The 17,285-nt window shown below is 41.3% G+C and overlaps 1 protein-coding gene across 2 annotated transcripts in view; it reads left to right on the forward strand.

Annotated features, from left to right (window-relative positions):
- neurl1b (neuralized E3 ubiquitin protein ligase 1B) overlaps nucleotides 1-17,285 on the forward strand; it is a 32,869-nt gene that overhangs the window by 9,801 nt on the left and 5,783 nt on the right. Inside the window, exons 1-3 of one of the 2 annotated variants that reach the window (XM_074673761.1) lie at nucleotides 9,272-9,549; nucleotides 14,692-14,930; nucleotides 15,010-15,343. In XM_074673761.1, the coding sequence (XP_074529862.1) occupies nucleotides 9,519-9,549; nucleotides 14,692-14,930; nucleotides 15,010-15,343 (604 nt within the window). In that variant the 5' untranslated portion in view covers nucleotides 9,272-9,518. Of the gene's footprint in view, nucleotides 1-9,271; nucleotides 9,550-14,691; nucleotides 14,931-15,009; nucleotides 15,344-17,285 lie in introns of those variants that run through there. The other variant, XM_074673760.1, reaches the window with a different exon arrangement.

Consider the following 17,285-nt stretch of genomic DNA (forward strand, 5'->3'; position numbering starts at 1 on the left):
AAATTTAACAAAACTTCAGGCCTTAGTGTGGTCTTAAGGCACGAGTTATAGAAAGGACTCAACTTTTTTTTTTATTTTTTTTTTATGTGCATTGATTTGTCCTAAAGACACCAAACCACTTAACATTGAATATTGCAACTCAAAGCTAATTGAACCAAAATAAATGAGTCTAAAAATGTCCTGCCCTTGTACAGTTGTTACAAAAACAGGAATGAGATAAGAGACCAAGAGCATTGTTTGTATCGGGCTGAACACACGTTTAGTTTCTCTGTAGAATTAGATAAAACTAGTTTTTTTTTCTAAAACCAATATCAAATGATAATTTTTAGACTTGGTCTACACTTGTTTTTGAAGCCAACCTCATATGGTCCTAAGAGAGAGTAGGTTTTGGCACTGCCTATCTAGCTTGATATTTCAGCCCTTGAGGTTTCTCTAGATGAAACCATATGGCTCCCCTCCTGAGGCAAAATGACATGAATGTGAGTCTACTTCGTCATGAAATCAGGGAGTGCTTGCTGCCTTGAAATCGTCCTTGACACTAAAAGAGCAGCACATTAATGCTGGACCTCATGGTACGCCGCTGGTGGTGGTCTAATTGTCTTTCATGGTAGTTTAAATGGGTGACTCATGCACCCAGAGCTCTGGAGGGAAAAGCTTGACTTATGTCCCCTGAAGTGTCAATTAAATGTCCATCTCAGTAATGTACAGCCTCTCCCAGTGGAGCCCAAGCCAGCTCTGTGTTTCTACCACTGTTATCATGCGTTCATAAGTTGAACTGTTTTGATCTGATTTGGGAGATGAGACATTTTTTGAGCGGAAATGTGAATGCTAATGCTTTTGTGAAACCAGAGGCCACCAAGTTGTGATGTTTTGATTACAATGAATTACATAAATTACATAAATTCATTTGCATTTACAAGAGCAATAAGTAGCTTCCATGATTTAACTTATGAAGGCCTGCGCTGTTTTTCCGGTCAAATTTTTCTGCCTTGTATGGGAAATTTTGAGCTTGGTAGCCTGTGTGTCACTTGTAATCTCCAGAGAGGGGCAGGGAAGGGGCAGCTGGTAGAAAAACATTGGACAGGAAAAGCTAGCATAGCAGCACAGAGCTCAAGTCTGTCTTACTGTCTCTGGCTACCAACTGCAGGGGAATGGGGAGAGGTTTGGAAGGAAATCTGCTGTTATGTAAGAGTACCTAGAGCTCTGTGCTATCCCTATATGCCCTCTGCTGTGGGACTGTGAGACACAACCAGCACACGCGAATGGTCAGTATATATAATATGACAGCTGCTGGCGGTGCTTCTTGAACTCCTTCATTTCATGGAAACACTGGAATCTGTACTCACGCTGCTAGTTTGTCAGCTTGTTGTTGAAAGTAGGCTTCGACATCTTTTTTAGCCCACTGAGGGGCTTCACAGGGTAATAATAGCTGAAGTATTTGGTGTCATAACCTCAGGGCCTGCAATGGGTCGTGAGCCCTTTGCGGTCAAGGTCTACATCAACATGGGCGCTCTGCTGTGTGTCAACATTCGTTACCTCTGGCAACATGAAGAAATATTCAGATCTGTTAATATGAGTGTTTGGAAAAAGACCAAATCAGTCTTTAAACCATGCTTATTCTGTATTTTTGACATTCTGAAGTTTCTGATTGTTATGTGATGTCATTTGTGGTTGAAGTTGGCATGTTTTACGAAAATGACTGTGTTGGTTGGTTCTGTTTAGTGCTTCACTGTATATATTCAAAAGTAAAAAAAAAAAAAAATCTCACACCCTCACACCACAACAAACTTCATATTACATACTAAAAATTCATTTCCACTTTTCAGGAACATTAACTTTCAGAAACCGCAGCCTTAGCCTAAAAAGTAATATTACATGATCAACACATGAAAGGGGTGTAACACAAAGACAGGGATTAAAACGGTTGAAGCTGAAAAGCCTCACTGGGCTGCTCAGCAGTTCCCCCAAACCACTTGCGTTTCTCTAATGAGATCTTGGATTCCTTCAGCTAAATATTTAAGAGTGAAGCAATTTAGAGGTTAGGATTTAGGAGCCCGAAGGCAAACTCTGACAAGCCTTAAATTGCTTAGGAGCAATTTCCTTTTGAACTGTGTCATAAATTCTAATGATGTTAACAGGTTCAATCAGGATTTTCTTAACTCTAGGTTTGTTGTTTCATATACCCCACAAGAATTCAATACCCCCACCTCCCACCCCCCAACCCTATGCGCCTGACAGGATTAATGCCACAATGGCACGAGACTTTTTAACAACTGTGGTGCACCAGTGAAATGCTGCAGGTCAACAACATCTATCCTGTTTTATAAATTGATCCCACAAACACACACATGCACACTGTAAAACACACATGCAAACATAAAACTGCTTCTATATTCTCTCTTTCACACACACTCACACACAAACAGCTGCCTCTACTAAGCACCATAAACCTCCATTTATAACTTCAGTTTTATTTTCATCAGCAATGAAGGATTATTTATCCAGTAAACTTTCATGCTAAACTAGAACATCTATTTCTGGGGTGTGCCTGACAGCTGTCCGGCTGCTGCTGCTGCTGTTTGTGTACAGTCATGTTAAAGATGACAAAGACCTTGACATGGACACCAGTAAAACCTTCCTGTTCCTGATTAGCCCTCTGACAGCTGTGTAGCGCTGCAAATTTTCCACTACATCAAGCATGCTACTGTCTGATCTCCTGAAAAACACACACAAAAGGGGAAAAACACACCGAAGAGTGAATTCTTCTGTGGAACAATGTTTGTCCTTTTAGGTTTCGACAAACAAGACTGATTGCTCTGTCTCATAAAACAATAGAACATTTTTCAGGCATTATGGATTTAGCGTTAAGGATTACCTTCATTTCTGCAAAAGTCTTAAGCTGCACTCTGCAAAAAAGCTTGGAGAAGTTGGCCCTGTTGTTCTGGGTCAAGAGTATTTCCTGCATCTCCTTCGGTGGTGCATCCGCTCCTCATCCCAGAGAACACTGAGACAATAGAACAGATGGAGGAAGAACACTGTCCGTGCATCTGGTTAAATGCATTGAAAGGCCATTTTTAGCTTGTCTCCCACTGATAGAGAGGCCTAAAACAACACTCTAGTGGAGCCATGTCACTGTTTCATGTTCCATCAGTACAAACTGAACATTCGGGTCTTTGTAAGCAAAGGAGAGGGCAGATTTATTGATGTTTAAGTACATGTTAAAATGTTAAAAAAAAGTTCAGTGAAGCAGTAAAGATGTGTATAAGACACATTTTTGCATTGAAGCCCCCCTGACTGTTTCCATTGTGTTAGAACAGCAGGAGTCAATTAATGTCAGAGGCTGACATGTTACGTAATGTCAGGAGTTAGACTCCTTCAGTGGAAAATGAACAAGGAGATTCTTCATATCACAGTCAATAAATCTATCCATTTTCATTACGGATATTAACATGCACGTGTTTCACATGGACGACACTGGATGTGAACCGTTCCTCACAAACCATGAGGCCCAAAATCAGCTGAGCAAGACCCCTAAACTTAGTGTCGTCCCTAAACGCACATGAAAGTGCAGACACTTCTGGATCATAACTTTCAGATTAAAAAATGACAGACTGTAAAAACTGATTTTCTTCAGTACCCTCCTTTGAGCGTTCACTTAGGGAGACAACAGTTTCATACAACAAAAATATGAATGTAGACAAACGTTATTACAATTTCTGGAAGTTCCTGTAGTTTTTACCTTTTGCTCACACAAATAAAGATAAAGATAAAGAAAAAAATCACAACTTTTATGTCAATCAATCTCTTGCTTGGAAACTTGCAGATTTCCAGAACTTTCACTTCCTCTTTGGTTAGAGTTGTTTGGTTGCACTAACTTTAAAGCTTATGTTTGGAAAAGAAAGAAACCCAATGCACAAAGAACAGACTGTCAGATGCATTTAAAGTTTGTTTTATTTAGACATGTTGTGAAATGTCCTTTGTTATATAAGTAGAGGAGCTAAGTTATCTTTCAATAGTCATTTTACTGCTTACTGTGTGCCTTGTTCATACCAGCAGCAGCAGCAGGGCTTTGTTTTCCCACTTGCCCGTGATTCACTCCGTGGTGGTGTTTTTAATTTGCTGAAATCTGAAATTGCAGAAGTGAAACCAAGCATGCATGCGTTTTGTCTGCTTAAGACTGCCACAGCATTCAGCCTCATGATCTGAGGATTTTGGAAATGAGAACAATCTGTGAGGGCACCGAGCACATGGCAAGAAACTCCCCTTAAAATGGCTCCAATTAAAGGCGAACGCTACACTCTGACGAGAAAAAAAAAAAGATTCCAACTCGGTTTGTTCATCATCCACAGGAGGGATTTTTTTTTTTTTAACAGATTTGAAGGCATTGGTAATAGACAGACTTTTACGGTGTTTCTGAAAAGCAGGTGCTTGATTCTGATGGCCTGTTAATGTTCACCCTAACGAAAAGATAGAAGTGGTCACTGGAAACAGATGTGAGCTCACTGTAGTAGAACACATCGCTCCGACTCAAAGAGGTGACCAGGAAAAGATTGTTGTATGAATGTGGCTCATTGTGCTGGCCCATGTGTGTTTGATGGAGATGCTTGTGCTCACATTGAAGGTGGGTATGACTCACTTCATCCATTAGATCAGTGGTTGGGGTTTGGACTGAACAGCAGCCCTCCCCTGATATTGAGACCACCACGTACATACAAACCCTCCCAAACAGCCATCTGCTCAGCATTTCTACCCTGCCTTTGAATCTTTAAAGAGAATTAAAATACTGCAAATGTAACACTCTGTTGTCCAAGGAGCAGTCACTGTGCTGCTCTGCATGGCAGCAGTCACACCGCTGAGGGCCAAGTTTCCTTGAGTAAACGAGGCATGTCTGCCCTCCTTCTCTGGAAATAACTCACTGCGTTGTAGGGGCCCTCATGAGATCGCTTCATCACAGATGCTTAATACCCAAAACGAGGACAGAAAGCACTGAAGTTCACTTTACAGAAGATAGCTTGTGTTTGCATCCATTGAAATGAAAACAGGTAGTCTTTTTACAGCTTCTTGAGGGTGGCCCAGATTTGAAGTGATTTGAAGCTGTCATAAATCAGTTTTTACATGAATGATCACACTTTCAGAGGTGTCTTTGATGGCGTCATGCTGTCAGAGGAATCACACTAATGTTTCTGTGCTTACGATGCCCAGAGGTCAGGGCTCAGGGTGATTGTAATTCAGGCTTTGTGAGTAAGCTGAGCACCCCTGACACAGGCCTCACACGATTGCGTCTGGGTGCTGTAGTTGTACATATTTACCTCCGCCAAGGTAGTTATGTTCTTGGGAGAGTTTGTCTGTCTGTTTATTTGTCTGTCTGGGAACAACATAACTCAAAAAGTAACCAACAGATCCTGATGAAATTTTCAGGAAATGTTCAAATAAGGAAGAAGTGATTCAATTTTGGAGGTGATCTGGATCACTGTCTGGATCCAGGATTTCTTTATAGGATTCTTTATCATTGCGAGATAGGGCCGTTTTCACCATATGTGTATATAACTCCATCATAAATGGTTGGATTGCTTTGCAAAACAATACAAGACAAGGTCACAATAATTTCTGACAGATGTAAAAGTGAGATCCAGATCTTGGCAATATTCTGGATACTTACATCTGGAATATGAAATATGTACTGGGTCATCATAATTTTCAACACTGTCAGGTAACAAATTATCATAAACCTGTAACTAACACCAAATTGTAGCAGACAGTCTGCTGAAAGTGTAACATCAAAGTAAGACTAAAATTTTGCGTGACAATCACAATATGCTTTGCAGAGGTCTGCGCTCTCTGAGTGCTTTTCTAGTTAGGATTATATTTTAGACGTTATTAGAGTGATCTCAGGTATCAGTTTGGCTTTGGGGTTAAGTTGGCCAAACATTGTACAGAAGCTTAAGTCCCAAAAGATCCCCACTCTCTCCCCTAGTTCCCTACTCTGTACGTTCAATAAAAATCCTAAGAAGCCTAAAAAGTAGTCGTTAAAATAATTTACTTGACAGACACATTGTTAAATAGAATAGCTCACAAAAAAAACAGGAAATGGGGAGCTGAGAGGAAGAAATGACATTTAGCTAAGGGTCTGTGGCCAGGAGTCGAGCCACCAACCACAGCAACTACAGCCTCGGTGCATGCATGGGGCAAACTTCAGGGTCAATGTGCCTCAGCTCTTAGTTGATCAGAATCTTATCAAACAGTTAAATCCTGAGCGGCACAGGTTCATCATTCAAGAGCTGACACCATATTTTATCAGTTTCCATTTCCTCATACAGTTCACGACGAGTCAACCTGAAGCCTGTTCATTCCTTCCTTCCTTGGGAATCTCTGTCATTATATCTGCCTCAAAAATCCTTTCCCGTTGTATTATTTTGGTTAAAAATCTTCAGAACACTAAACCAGGGATGGCCAACCTGCAGCTCGTGAGCCGCATGTTGCTCTTTGCCTTTTGGTATGCGGCTCTTCAATCCATTCATAAATATATATGTGTACATTGTTGTGAGTAGTGGTGTGCCAATCAATCTAAGATATTGATGTATTGATGCCAACGTTGGGATCATTGATCAATACTTGGGTGATGAGATTAATACTTAAGTTTCAGTTTCTCTTCTCTGCACGTGCTCCTCTCAATCACTCATGTGCTCATAGCTATTTAGATAGATAGATAGATAGATAGATAGATAGATAGATAGATAGATAGATAGATAGATAGATAGATAGATAGATAGATAGATAGATAGATAGATAGAAAGATAGATAGATAGAACTTTATCTCCTCTGCAGTAAAACAGAAATGTATCTTTGACACAGCTCCAAATACAAATTTGAACACACTTACAAGCACAATAAATTTTGCTTGGAAAATTCGAAACGTATTGATTTTCACTTTTATGTCATTTGGTTTGTATGTGAGAGGAAGTGTGTTTGTAAGACCACGTGTGTGATGTGGCTTTTTGCTGTAATTTTTGTGGCTCTTGGTCTCTCATTGGTTGGCCACCGCTGCACTAACCCTTGCAGTTGGGAACAATGTACTTTTGATAAACCATCACCGTAGCTCCACAGTGCTAAGTGCTAGTTGTTCTTTAACAGGAGTTTTTTTTGTTTTTTTAGTGTTCAGTTTAAATCTGAGCGGCCCCAACTGTTTGGAAACAGTAGAATGAGGATGTTTGTCATTAATTACAGAAGAAAATGAAATTGTGCCCTGTTTCAGACGTAGCACAGGAAACAGACAGCTTCAGCTAATGTAAGGGCTTTCACCACTTGTCTAATCTGTCAACTCAAGGTGTAAAAGAAAACTCAATCCAAGATTCAAATTCAACAATATTTTTTGTATTATTACTTTAATCCTGAAAAAATCAGCGGAAAAATCACTCAAAGTAACTGTTTTGTTCTCTGACTGACTTTTCTCTTGAGAATTGACCAATAACCTTACTTTATGCTGCAAAGCAAGTAACCAGCCAACAGTTAGTTTAGCTCATCACAAAACTGCTCTGACTCAGACCAAACGTGACAAAATATGCTTACCAGAGCTCCAAAACGTGCCAGTTTATTATAGGTTCTTGATTTAATCCCAGGGATTTGTCATCAACATGAGGATACAAATTGTCTCTTCGGATTAAAATGACAACTTGGTTAGAAGTGAGCTTTATCATCCACAATAACACACATGGTAAAGATTAGGGAGCAAATGGGATCTCATTCCTTCTTTTTTTTTTAGAGACAGTTTGACAGAATCCTGCAGAAATGATAGATGAAGTTGCATGACCTAAAAAAACAACATATTATCCCAAAACGTAAACCCATTCTTCAAACATCTCTCTTCCAGTACGTCTTCAGATATCCAGTTGAGTCTTAAGTGATTGAGCTGAAAATGAACTTTTATGTACAGTTTCTTGCTATTTGGAGTAAACTCAGCTCAGCAATCATGATGCTGTCATTAACACCCCGCAGTCTGCACTCAGGCAGTAAAGCAAGCATCGGGGGAGCAGCACTTGTTTCTGCAGCTCTGCTGAGTTTACATGGAGTGCTTGATTGTAGACTTCATCACGGCCTCATATTCACTTCCTGCGTTAATCCCCTTTGCCAAAGCACATATCTTTTTTTTTTTTCCTGAGGCAGCAGTGTGGGCGTGGGGGGGAATTTCACTTCTGCTTCACTTCACCCCACACACCATTCACCCAGAGCGCATGTAAGGAGCCACCATATCCTGCTGAAACAAACAGCATTGAGGAGGTTGAAACAAATGCTTTTGTCTTTGGGTTATATTTAGATCCAGCCTGCATTCGCCCAAACGCCATATCTCACGAGACACCACCACCCTCAAACTGAAGGGGATCATGTTTTGCTGGCAGAGGCACTTGCCCTTAGTGTCTGATATGGATCAGGTCTACGGTCAACCTGCACCACAGGAAGCAGGAAGTAAACCTCTAGATTTGCCAATGTTTACCAATTAGTCATAAACACTACATGGGAAGCAGGAGACACATAGGACATACGTCACCTTTCTTTACGAGCAGCTTTAGTTCAGAATATCTGACACACAGCTGCTGTAGCACTCCAGGCTGCTCCAATTCTCCACTTTTGGAGATGCTTTTTTCCCGGCACTCCCTTCACTCATGGTCTGAGTGTTTCAAACCCTGCAGGCCATGGTTCCTCAGAGAGCGCTGTGGTCCAGAAGACAGGAAACAGCTTGAGAGAAGCCCAGCAGTCAAGGCTGTGGGAGGGCAGAGGATAGGGTGGGAAAAAAGGGGATTTCCTCATATGGCATGTTGGACTTTTTATTAAATGTTTGCAGAATCTCTATCTTTCATTTTTAACAATATGTGTTTGATGAGCATCTGACTGGTGATGAACCGGGGTTATCTGTGATTAAAGACTCCAAGGATCAATAATCTTGATCTCTTCCCCTGTATTCAGATCAGTTTGACCCCTTAAGTGTGATACTCAAAGTGGATGCATCTTTTGAACGAACAAGATCAATGATCCTTTATTCTTGCTGTCACAGTCAAAGTTTGCAGTATGCTGTCCGCACAATCCCTCTATATGCAAACTGCCCTCCTTTAAATCACGCAGCCTCTTCTGATGCTGTTTGTCCTATAGGCTCCACACTCATTAGCCTTCATCACAGGCTCGGAGTGAATAATTAACTCAATTATTCAGAGGCTGTGTGATGCTCGCGAGGGGGATCTCTGCTTACTGTGTCTTTAAAGTCGTGCAGAGGGGAGCCTGTACTAAAGAAAGGAGGGGGCTGCTGTGCGCCAGTTGGAGGTGTCTGCCTGTCGCAGCCGCTCGGGGTTGACATTAAGAAGAGCGCGTGCATGCTTCAGCAAGGCTACAGCCACTAAATTTGTAGGCACTGGTACTGAGATTGAACTGATTCCAGGCAGATACTCATCGCACGGAAGATTCATGGATGGACGGAGACATACTTCAATCGGAGTTAACTTGTCAGCTGGTGAGAGGAATCTCTGGATATAATGGGGAATACGACACCGAAGCCTTTGATAGGTGAGACCTGTCATTAATGTGTCATTCGCGACGCTCGTGGCGAAGCAGTGTTAGTGTGAAGGTGTGTATTAGAGCCACAGATACACATGGCTGGTCCTGGTTTGTCCGGCACTTGTGCTCGCGCTGCGTGCAGACGCGCGTCTTCCCATCACGGGGGAGCTGAGCGTGATTCCCAGGGAGCCAGTCCAAACCTGCGTTCGTGCTGGAAGAAAATGTCACTTATTCGTCTTTTTTTTTTTTTTTAACACATCTCGGAGAAGGAGTATGGTCAGAGATGTGGTGTGGAATGAGAAGGAAAGAGTGGGAAGATGAAGGCTTGATGATGATTATTATGAGGCAGCCTGTTTTCTGCTCAGAAAAGCTCCTTTGTAACTATTGCAAAGAAATACTAGAGGGTGATCTATTAACATTTTGTTAAGGGGGTGAAATAAGTTATTTAAATGCACCGAAAGAGCAAATAAACCTCAGGTGAAATGCTTATTTCATTTTTATTTGACCTGAACACAACATGCTAAGAATTCACCTTATATTCTGCACACCTCTTTGTCTTGCTACATTATCAGTGTGGACAGGGAATATGGTTTTGATAGATTTTTATTTTGCCAGAAAAAGACTACAATATTGGATCGAGTAGGAAACAGCAGCATTACAGGGACTAATAATCACAAACAAAACCAGTTCCAACTCAAGGAATAAAATACCTAACAAAGAAATGACACGAAAGAGCAGGATCATGCTCAAATACATTTCCTGATTCATGCTTTCGTTATCCTCAAAGCTGCTGAATAAAATATCATCTCAAGTGTCAGAAAACAGAGGTTGTAAGACTTGATTGTTATCTTCAGTTTTTGCCCAAAGCTGTCATCCCAAGCTCTGAGACTCTTCACTCTCTGAGACCTAAACCACATTATTGGACAATCAACGCCTAATATCACAATGATTTAATGTCTGTCACTCTCCCACGCCCCCAGCAGACCCACTCAGTGGCTAAATGGTGTGGTTACTGCCACTCGTGCCAGCTGACTGAAGGTTTGGACTCAGTCACAGAGAAGCAGGAGCAGCTCGGGTCCCATTGCGTGCTCTGGTTTCAGTTAGCAAGGAATTAACAGAATAATAGCCTTTCTGAGGCCTTAATTGAGATGTTCTACAATGTGTGTGAAAAGAGTTTTTTGGGAGTTTATTACTAATCCCTCAGGGTTTTTTTTAATGGCACATGAGTGATACAGAACTCCTGAAAGATTAACAGCTCATGTCACTGTGTTTTGATCATGACTTCTGAAAACCAAAGGTGGGACAAAATGAGCACTTAAATTCCTTGAACACGCACAAAGATTCATGTTTTTCTCAGTGAATGAGATGCATTATGATAAGCACATACAGCCTGAAGATGTATAAAGAGAGAATAAAGATGAATAAGGATAAAGGGCACGATGAAAACTCTGACGAATGCACATAATCAGTTTTACATTTCAAGTATCATTCCCTGGCACTGAAGCATGTCTTGTGGAGTCTTATGATTGCATCTGGGCTTTTTATTTCACGAGAGACACCATTTCAACAACTTTATCTTTCTGAAAATAATTAAACCACGTGTCAGAAGAAATACAGGCCAACAGTGTGTAGGCTATCAAACAGCTTTTAGCGTGAAGACAACAGACCAAGGTCACATCATTAAGGTGAGGGCTTTCTGTCAACCCAATCTGCAAAGCCAGCAGCCAATCAGTGCCTCATGATGAAGAGAAGTAAGTGGTCTGAGTTGTTTTCTGTTGCTGATGTTGACCTTTTAGTCAAGCATCTAATTTATATGGGGGGAATAGTGGTGATCTTTAAAAAAGGTCATTAAACAACACTCACTGCTGTTTGGATGACATTTTTAACATTTATTCAGACTCTTTAACAGCTGACACAACCTTCCTGTAAAAGCCTTCAACTAATTTCTCAGTGACTGTATTATCTTTTCAGGTAGCTTGTTTTGCTGTTCCTCTGTGTTGATAAATTTGATATCAAATATTTTCAGTGTTACCACATGGGGTTTGTATAGAAGAGAAGTCCGACAAACCTAGTTTAAAATTTTGCCTCCATATAAAATTTTAACATCTATGTTTATTTTTTGTCAGTTTTTCAACTTCTTTTACCAGAACCTGCAGACCTGTGACAAAACCATAGTGTGACAGCCACATTTGCTCACATTTTTTTGTGCATGTAAGCCAACAAATGAAGCCGACAGTTGCTGTACCTTGTATGGCCACTTGAGGCTGACCACAAGAGAAACCCAATCCACTTAGAAGCCTGTTTTAGGCCTGAACCACACGTATATGGATATATTTGTAAACGCACATTTTTCTGTCTGATTGGGCCTTTCAACCACAAGAACACGGCGATTTCACCCACATAAACGGAGATTTTTACAAACGGATAAAAAAGTGAAGAAATAAAAAAATATCCGGTTGAGTGGATCCGTGTAGTGGTGTTAAACAGAGCTGGTGTTGACGCAATGACGTCAAGCGCCTAGCAACAAGTCACTGTGTTGGACTGCGCATGCTCATAACGTTCTTCTTCTATGGTTTTCATATTTTGCTAACCTGCTACTCATCGGCCAGGCATAGCATTGCAGGCTTCAGATGCGATCGTTTTCAGTTCGGCCTCTTCGTACGGGCAGAGATATTCCTGTGGTGTGGACGGAGATTTTTTTTAAAACGAGGACAAAGATATCCGATCAAAAAAATATCCATACAAGTGTGGTTCAGGCCTTAAAATCTCAAATTTAGCAGCAGAAGTGGTCAAGATGACAGAGTGGCTCTGTATCTGGAAAATGCTGATTGAAAAGTGGCGGATGGGGCACCATGTACTGGCTCACTGGTACGTGGCGTGGCCAACTGTATGGCAGCATGTACCGTCCCCTTTGTGGTGCACTTAAAGTAGCATTAGACATTTTTGTCTTTATTGATAAAGTTGGTGCAATATAGTGATACAAATGAATATAGATGTTTCACTCACCCATCTTTTTATAGTAAAAGGTTTATATGGTTTGTGGTACATAACAGTAACTTATCCTAAGACAGTGGCTAGCCTATAGCTATCAATGTGGAGTTAGCTGTTTTTTCACATTTATGATTGACAGAGATGTTGATCTGTGTTTAAGATGGGATGAACTCCATCTGCTATTGATTATTCTATTCTTTGGTTGCTAGGCTAACAGGCTAGCCACAGGTGAATGCTAAATCACATCTATATCTTAGAAGCTGCAAGCTACTTCACCACCAGGCTTACCAACAGGCTAAATGAGTTACTAATATCTGGTCAATGTAGGCCTGATAAACCACGGATACGTGCTGTGTCAGGCGTAGTGCAGCCATTGGCCACTAGATGGAGCTATAGTTGTGGTAGATGACGACTACGTGTAAACAAACTCATACAAGTAATAGCACCTCGTAGCAGTTTGGTATATGTAGGTTGAGAAAATGGAGACAAAGTTGTATGAGTGCTGTGTGTGAGTGTGGTTAAATCGGCTATGCTAACATTAACCTCTGCTAATGTTAGCCACACAAAGCAAATCTGTCTGCCCTGTCGTGCCATTGGCCCAGTTTTGATCCTGCTGTAACTCCACTGTTACTATCTCAATGTCTGCTAACTACTGCTCCTCTACACTTCCATCGACTAGTCTTATTTTACAGAACAAAGATGGCTTCAGCGAAAATACACAACTCAAAGCTCAAATGTTAACAAAAATATGAGTTCACTTGTGTGTCTTGATACATGACCCCGTCATTCTTCGTATGATACAGAACGCAGTGTGACTTTAATGCATCATTAATACATGAGAGGCACACACTGGGGCTTGCATTACTTGACCTGTTTTTCTATGCCTGTCATCGATAATAATGGCTAGCATCTATATCAGTCTTCATTCTAGGCCCTTGAACTGCAGAGAACGAGAACATCACATTAGATGTGTCCTCCAAACACTCCCACCAGTGTAAATTTGACTCCCTCAAAATCCAAATGTCTGCAGCCTGAAGTCGGGGGCACCCTCTGATCACTTGAGATGTTGCAGATGTTCTTACTGCTGCTTCATAGTTTAGAATATAATCAGTGATAATGTCTAATTTAGGAAATGTGCTGTGGAACATTACACTGAGTTATTGTCTTTACACTAGATCACAGTGAATTTTAAACAGATATGTAATCACCCTGTGGCCTGGAGCAGAAGAGAAACACCGCCTCTCTTTGAATCCTGGATTTCATCCAGCATATAGCATAAACACTCATCTACTGTTTGATTTCATTTAATATAAGACCCAAACAATCAGAGGCAAATACAGCTAAAGTTCAGCCTGTGTCCATACTCTGATTCTTGTTAATGTGCTTTAAAATGGTTATAAAGAAACTCCTCTACAAAGTGGAACACCGGCTCCTGTAAAGATCAAAATGAAGATAAAAGATTAAACTTTGTATTTCGCTATTTCTTTACTGCAGAGCACTGTGTGATTCATTCTTCTGAGGATAAGCGTCGAGGAATGAAAGGGGCCATTCAGGGTTTTGTTTATGCTGTAGGCCAAGGGTGTATGCATCCCATAAATAAGACGAGATCTTATTGCGCCTGTTGTCAGCTTTCTGAGGATTATTTTAATGCCCCCTCTCTCCTGTGACACTGCTAATATTAGCTCTGCACCAATCTGTGTTGATTTTACATAAACCAAATACTTCCCAGAGATATATGCACAGGGGATTTGTCTAAACTTACCTTATTTTGTCTGTGATATGAATACCCCATATGGTTGTGGTGAGACGACTGATTTAGGCCAGTCTGACTTTAATACTGTAAATATGGGTTAGATGCTAAAAGGGACTGTTTGATGTGCTTGTTGAGAGGCTTTAAAGTGTTAGTGTGGGAAAGGAAGAGTGTGAGACTGTGGACTCCTTAACATAACCACCCTCTGCCCTCACAGCTGACTGCCGTGGACCACTGTCAAACGAGTTATAGTGTGCTGATATGTTTGTATCTCTTTCCAACAGCTGGTGTCTCTAACATAGCAGATTTGACCTGGGTCACACACAAGCAGACTTGCTATTCTCAAACCAAGTTACCCTGGGTAAAGTTCAACTACTAATGGGTTTTTCCAAATATTTTCATGCTGACAGATGCCACTCTGCAACCGCGCCCGGTAGCCAACAGACAGTACTACACCCTGCCTAACAATGGGGCTGGTGTGGAGAGAAGAACATCAGCTCCTCCAGTCAGCGTGGAGTCACCCAGGTTTCATCCCCACGCCAAGGGAAAGAACATCAGGCTGGACGGGCAGCTTCGCCGAGCCACACGCAAGAACAGCTTCTGTAACGGTATCACATTCAGCCACAGGCCTGTCCACCTCTACGAGAAGGTCAGTTACCCTCCTTTTTAAATTTTTAGTGTCGCTGTCATAATTTGAAATTAAACATTTTCAAATTATGTCGATCCAGGTGCGTCTTCGCCTGAGTGGTGTGCACACCGGCTGGAGTGGAGCGCTGCGCTTTGGCTTCACCAGTTTGGACCCAAGCGAACTGGTCTCAACAGACATCCCAAAGTACGCCTGCCCAGATCTGGTGACCAGGCCTGGCTACTGGGCCAAAGCTCTCCCTGAGAGACTGGCCCTGAAGGACAATGTTTTGTCTTTCTGGGCTGACCGCCATGGAAGAGTCTTTTACAGCATTAACGAAGGAGAGCCCATCCTTTTCCACTGTGGACTCAGCATTGGCTGTCCGCTCTGGGCCATCATAGACATCTACGGCATCACTCAGGAGGTCACACTTCTTGGTAAGCACTGGATTGAGTAGTCTGTGAAAAGAGGCAGATAAAAACTTGATTGTTTTTGATGTGTTTTGGCTAAGAGAAGTAAGGAGAAGCTGACTCATAGTCAAAAGAGAAGTGAGAGAAACAGATTTCACAACTGGCTGGTCATGAGTCTGTGCGCAATCCATCATTACCATTCATATGTTTGCATAGAAGTGTTGAGCAATGGATATTTTTTGGCTGTAATGGTCTTAAATGGTCAGCTTGAAGAACCCTGTTTTGAGCATCAACCCTGAAACCTCAGGAACTTATTTTTATAGTGTCAACACATTCACGGCTAATTTAAGCAGCTTCCTGACAGTCCAGAGAGCAGCTGTGCAATGAAGCTCTTGAGCAGCAGAGGTTACTAAAGTAGAGTAGGTAGAAGGGTCTGGAGCAGTTCTGTGACTGTATGATCTTCTACCTGTGAGACAAAACCAGCTTACAAACAAAACCAAACCAGTCTGCACCACTGGAGTGAACTGACCTTTGACCACTCACTCTCCATTTACACTGGTTTACTGTCACGTTCCCATGGTTCCTCACTTTCTCCTCTTCCTTCATTTCCATCATCCTCTCCCCTGTGGTTCCCGCTCGTACTCACTGGGTGTGTTTATCTTCAGTCTGACAGCAGGGATGGCCATGTTTGGTCAATGCAGAAGATCCCAGGGGCTTTGGTGAGGGGCCAGAGAGCTCAACTGCTGCAGCATCACTAGAAATAGTAATGGAGGAATGTATCTGTGGACTACTAGTGCCAGGGTTGTTTATATGTCACCCCCACATACATAGAGAAACACAGCTGTACTGTGAAGCTGTTCATAAGGCTTAGTCCTTTTAAAGAGTGAAAGCCAACAAACTCAACAATGGCCTCCTGACCGTGGGACATATTGTCTTAAAGCAGCATTTAGCAAGAGAATCAGAAATTTGTTGAAACTCAGCTTGTAGAAAACACTGTCTTTTAAGCTAAAGTAGCATTTTCTAACAGTGGTTTTGAATTGAGCATGGTTCTAGCGGGATTTTGTACATGATGAACTACAACATGTAATTGTAGGAAAAGTCGCACAGCATGGTCATTGTCCACTGTAGAAATGGTGCAGAGCTGGGTTGTTCAGTTTTGAGAATGATTTGTTTATTTTGAGTTAAGCCTGCCCACTGTAGGATCAACACAGAGCCAACTTTAGAGAGTAGATTGAGCACTTAATTTAGCATTTAAAGCTCCTGTAAGGAATTTTTGGGTTTTGTGGGCAAAGCCTGTCATCATTTATAATAAAAAAAAAAAACTCACCCTGCTTTCTTCAGGTGTGTGGGCCATTGGGATTTTTGTCTGAAAATAAAGTGAGATAACTAGCTAACTATTTTACTTGACCCTGCCCTCCAGACATGATTTCAAAGAACTAATTATTACAAAAAGAACCCCAAACCCATTAATCTTGTTAATGACATTCTAGTTTGCTATATAAGGTCATAAATAGACTCCAGTTGTGTAAATTTAGTCAAATTCCCAACCTGCGGAAAACTCGTCACAGGAGCTTTAACCTCTGAGAGATACAGCTAACTTTGAGTGTGTTTACTAACTGCTATCTATGGTATTGCCAGCAAAACATGTTTTGGAATTAACAGTCTTGCTCTTCATTTTGGATGGTAGGATAACTTCTGCTTTGTCCTCTTATTCTAACTTACAAACATCAATTAGAGCTGCATGGAGCTGACTGTCACATGTCTTTAGCTCTGTAGATGAAGCAGCTAAATGTGAGGAAAATGTCAGGATGTGGCCTGTCATCCGCTCAGAGGGACTGAGAAACGATGTTAACAGTTCATAAGCTGTGATTTTGAACATGGTTTTGAAGTTTAATTTTAAATCAGGTTTGTTTATGTATGATGTAACAACACCAACCTAACTTAACCATGTAATATACATAAAATTTTT

The sequence above is a fragment of the Halichoeres trimaculatus genome, unplaced genomic scaffold, assembly GCF_033239565.1.
Source record: "Halichoeres trimaculatus isolate MK-OKI-2021-1 unplaced genomic scaffold, fHalTri1.1 fHalTri1_scaffold_7, whole genome shotgun sequence".
NCBI lineage: Eukaryota > Metazoa > Chordata > Actinopteri > Labriformes > Labridae > Halichoeres > Halichoeres trimaculatus.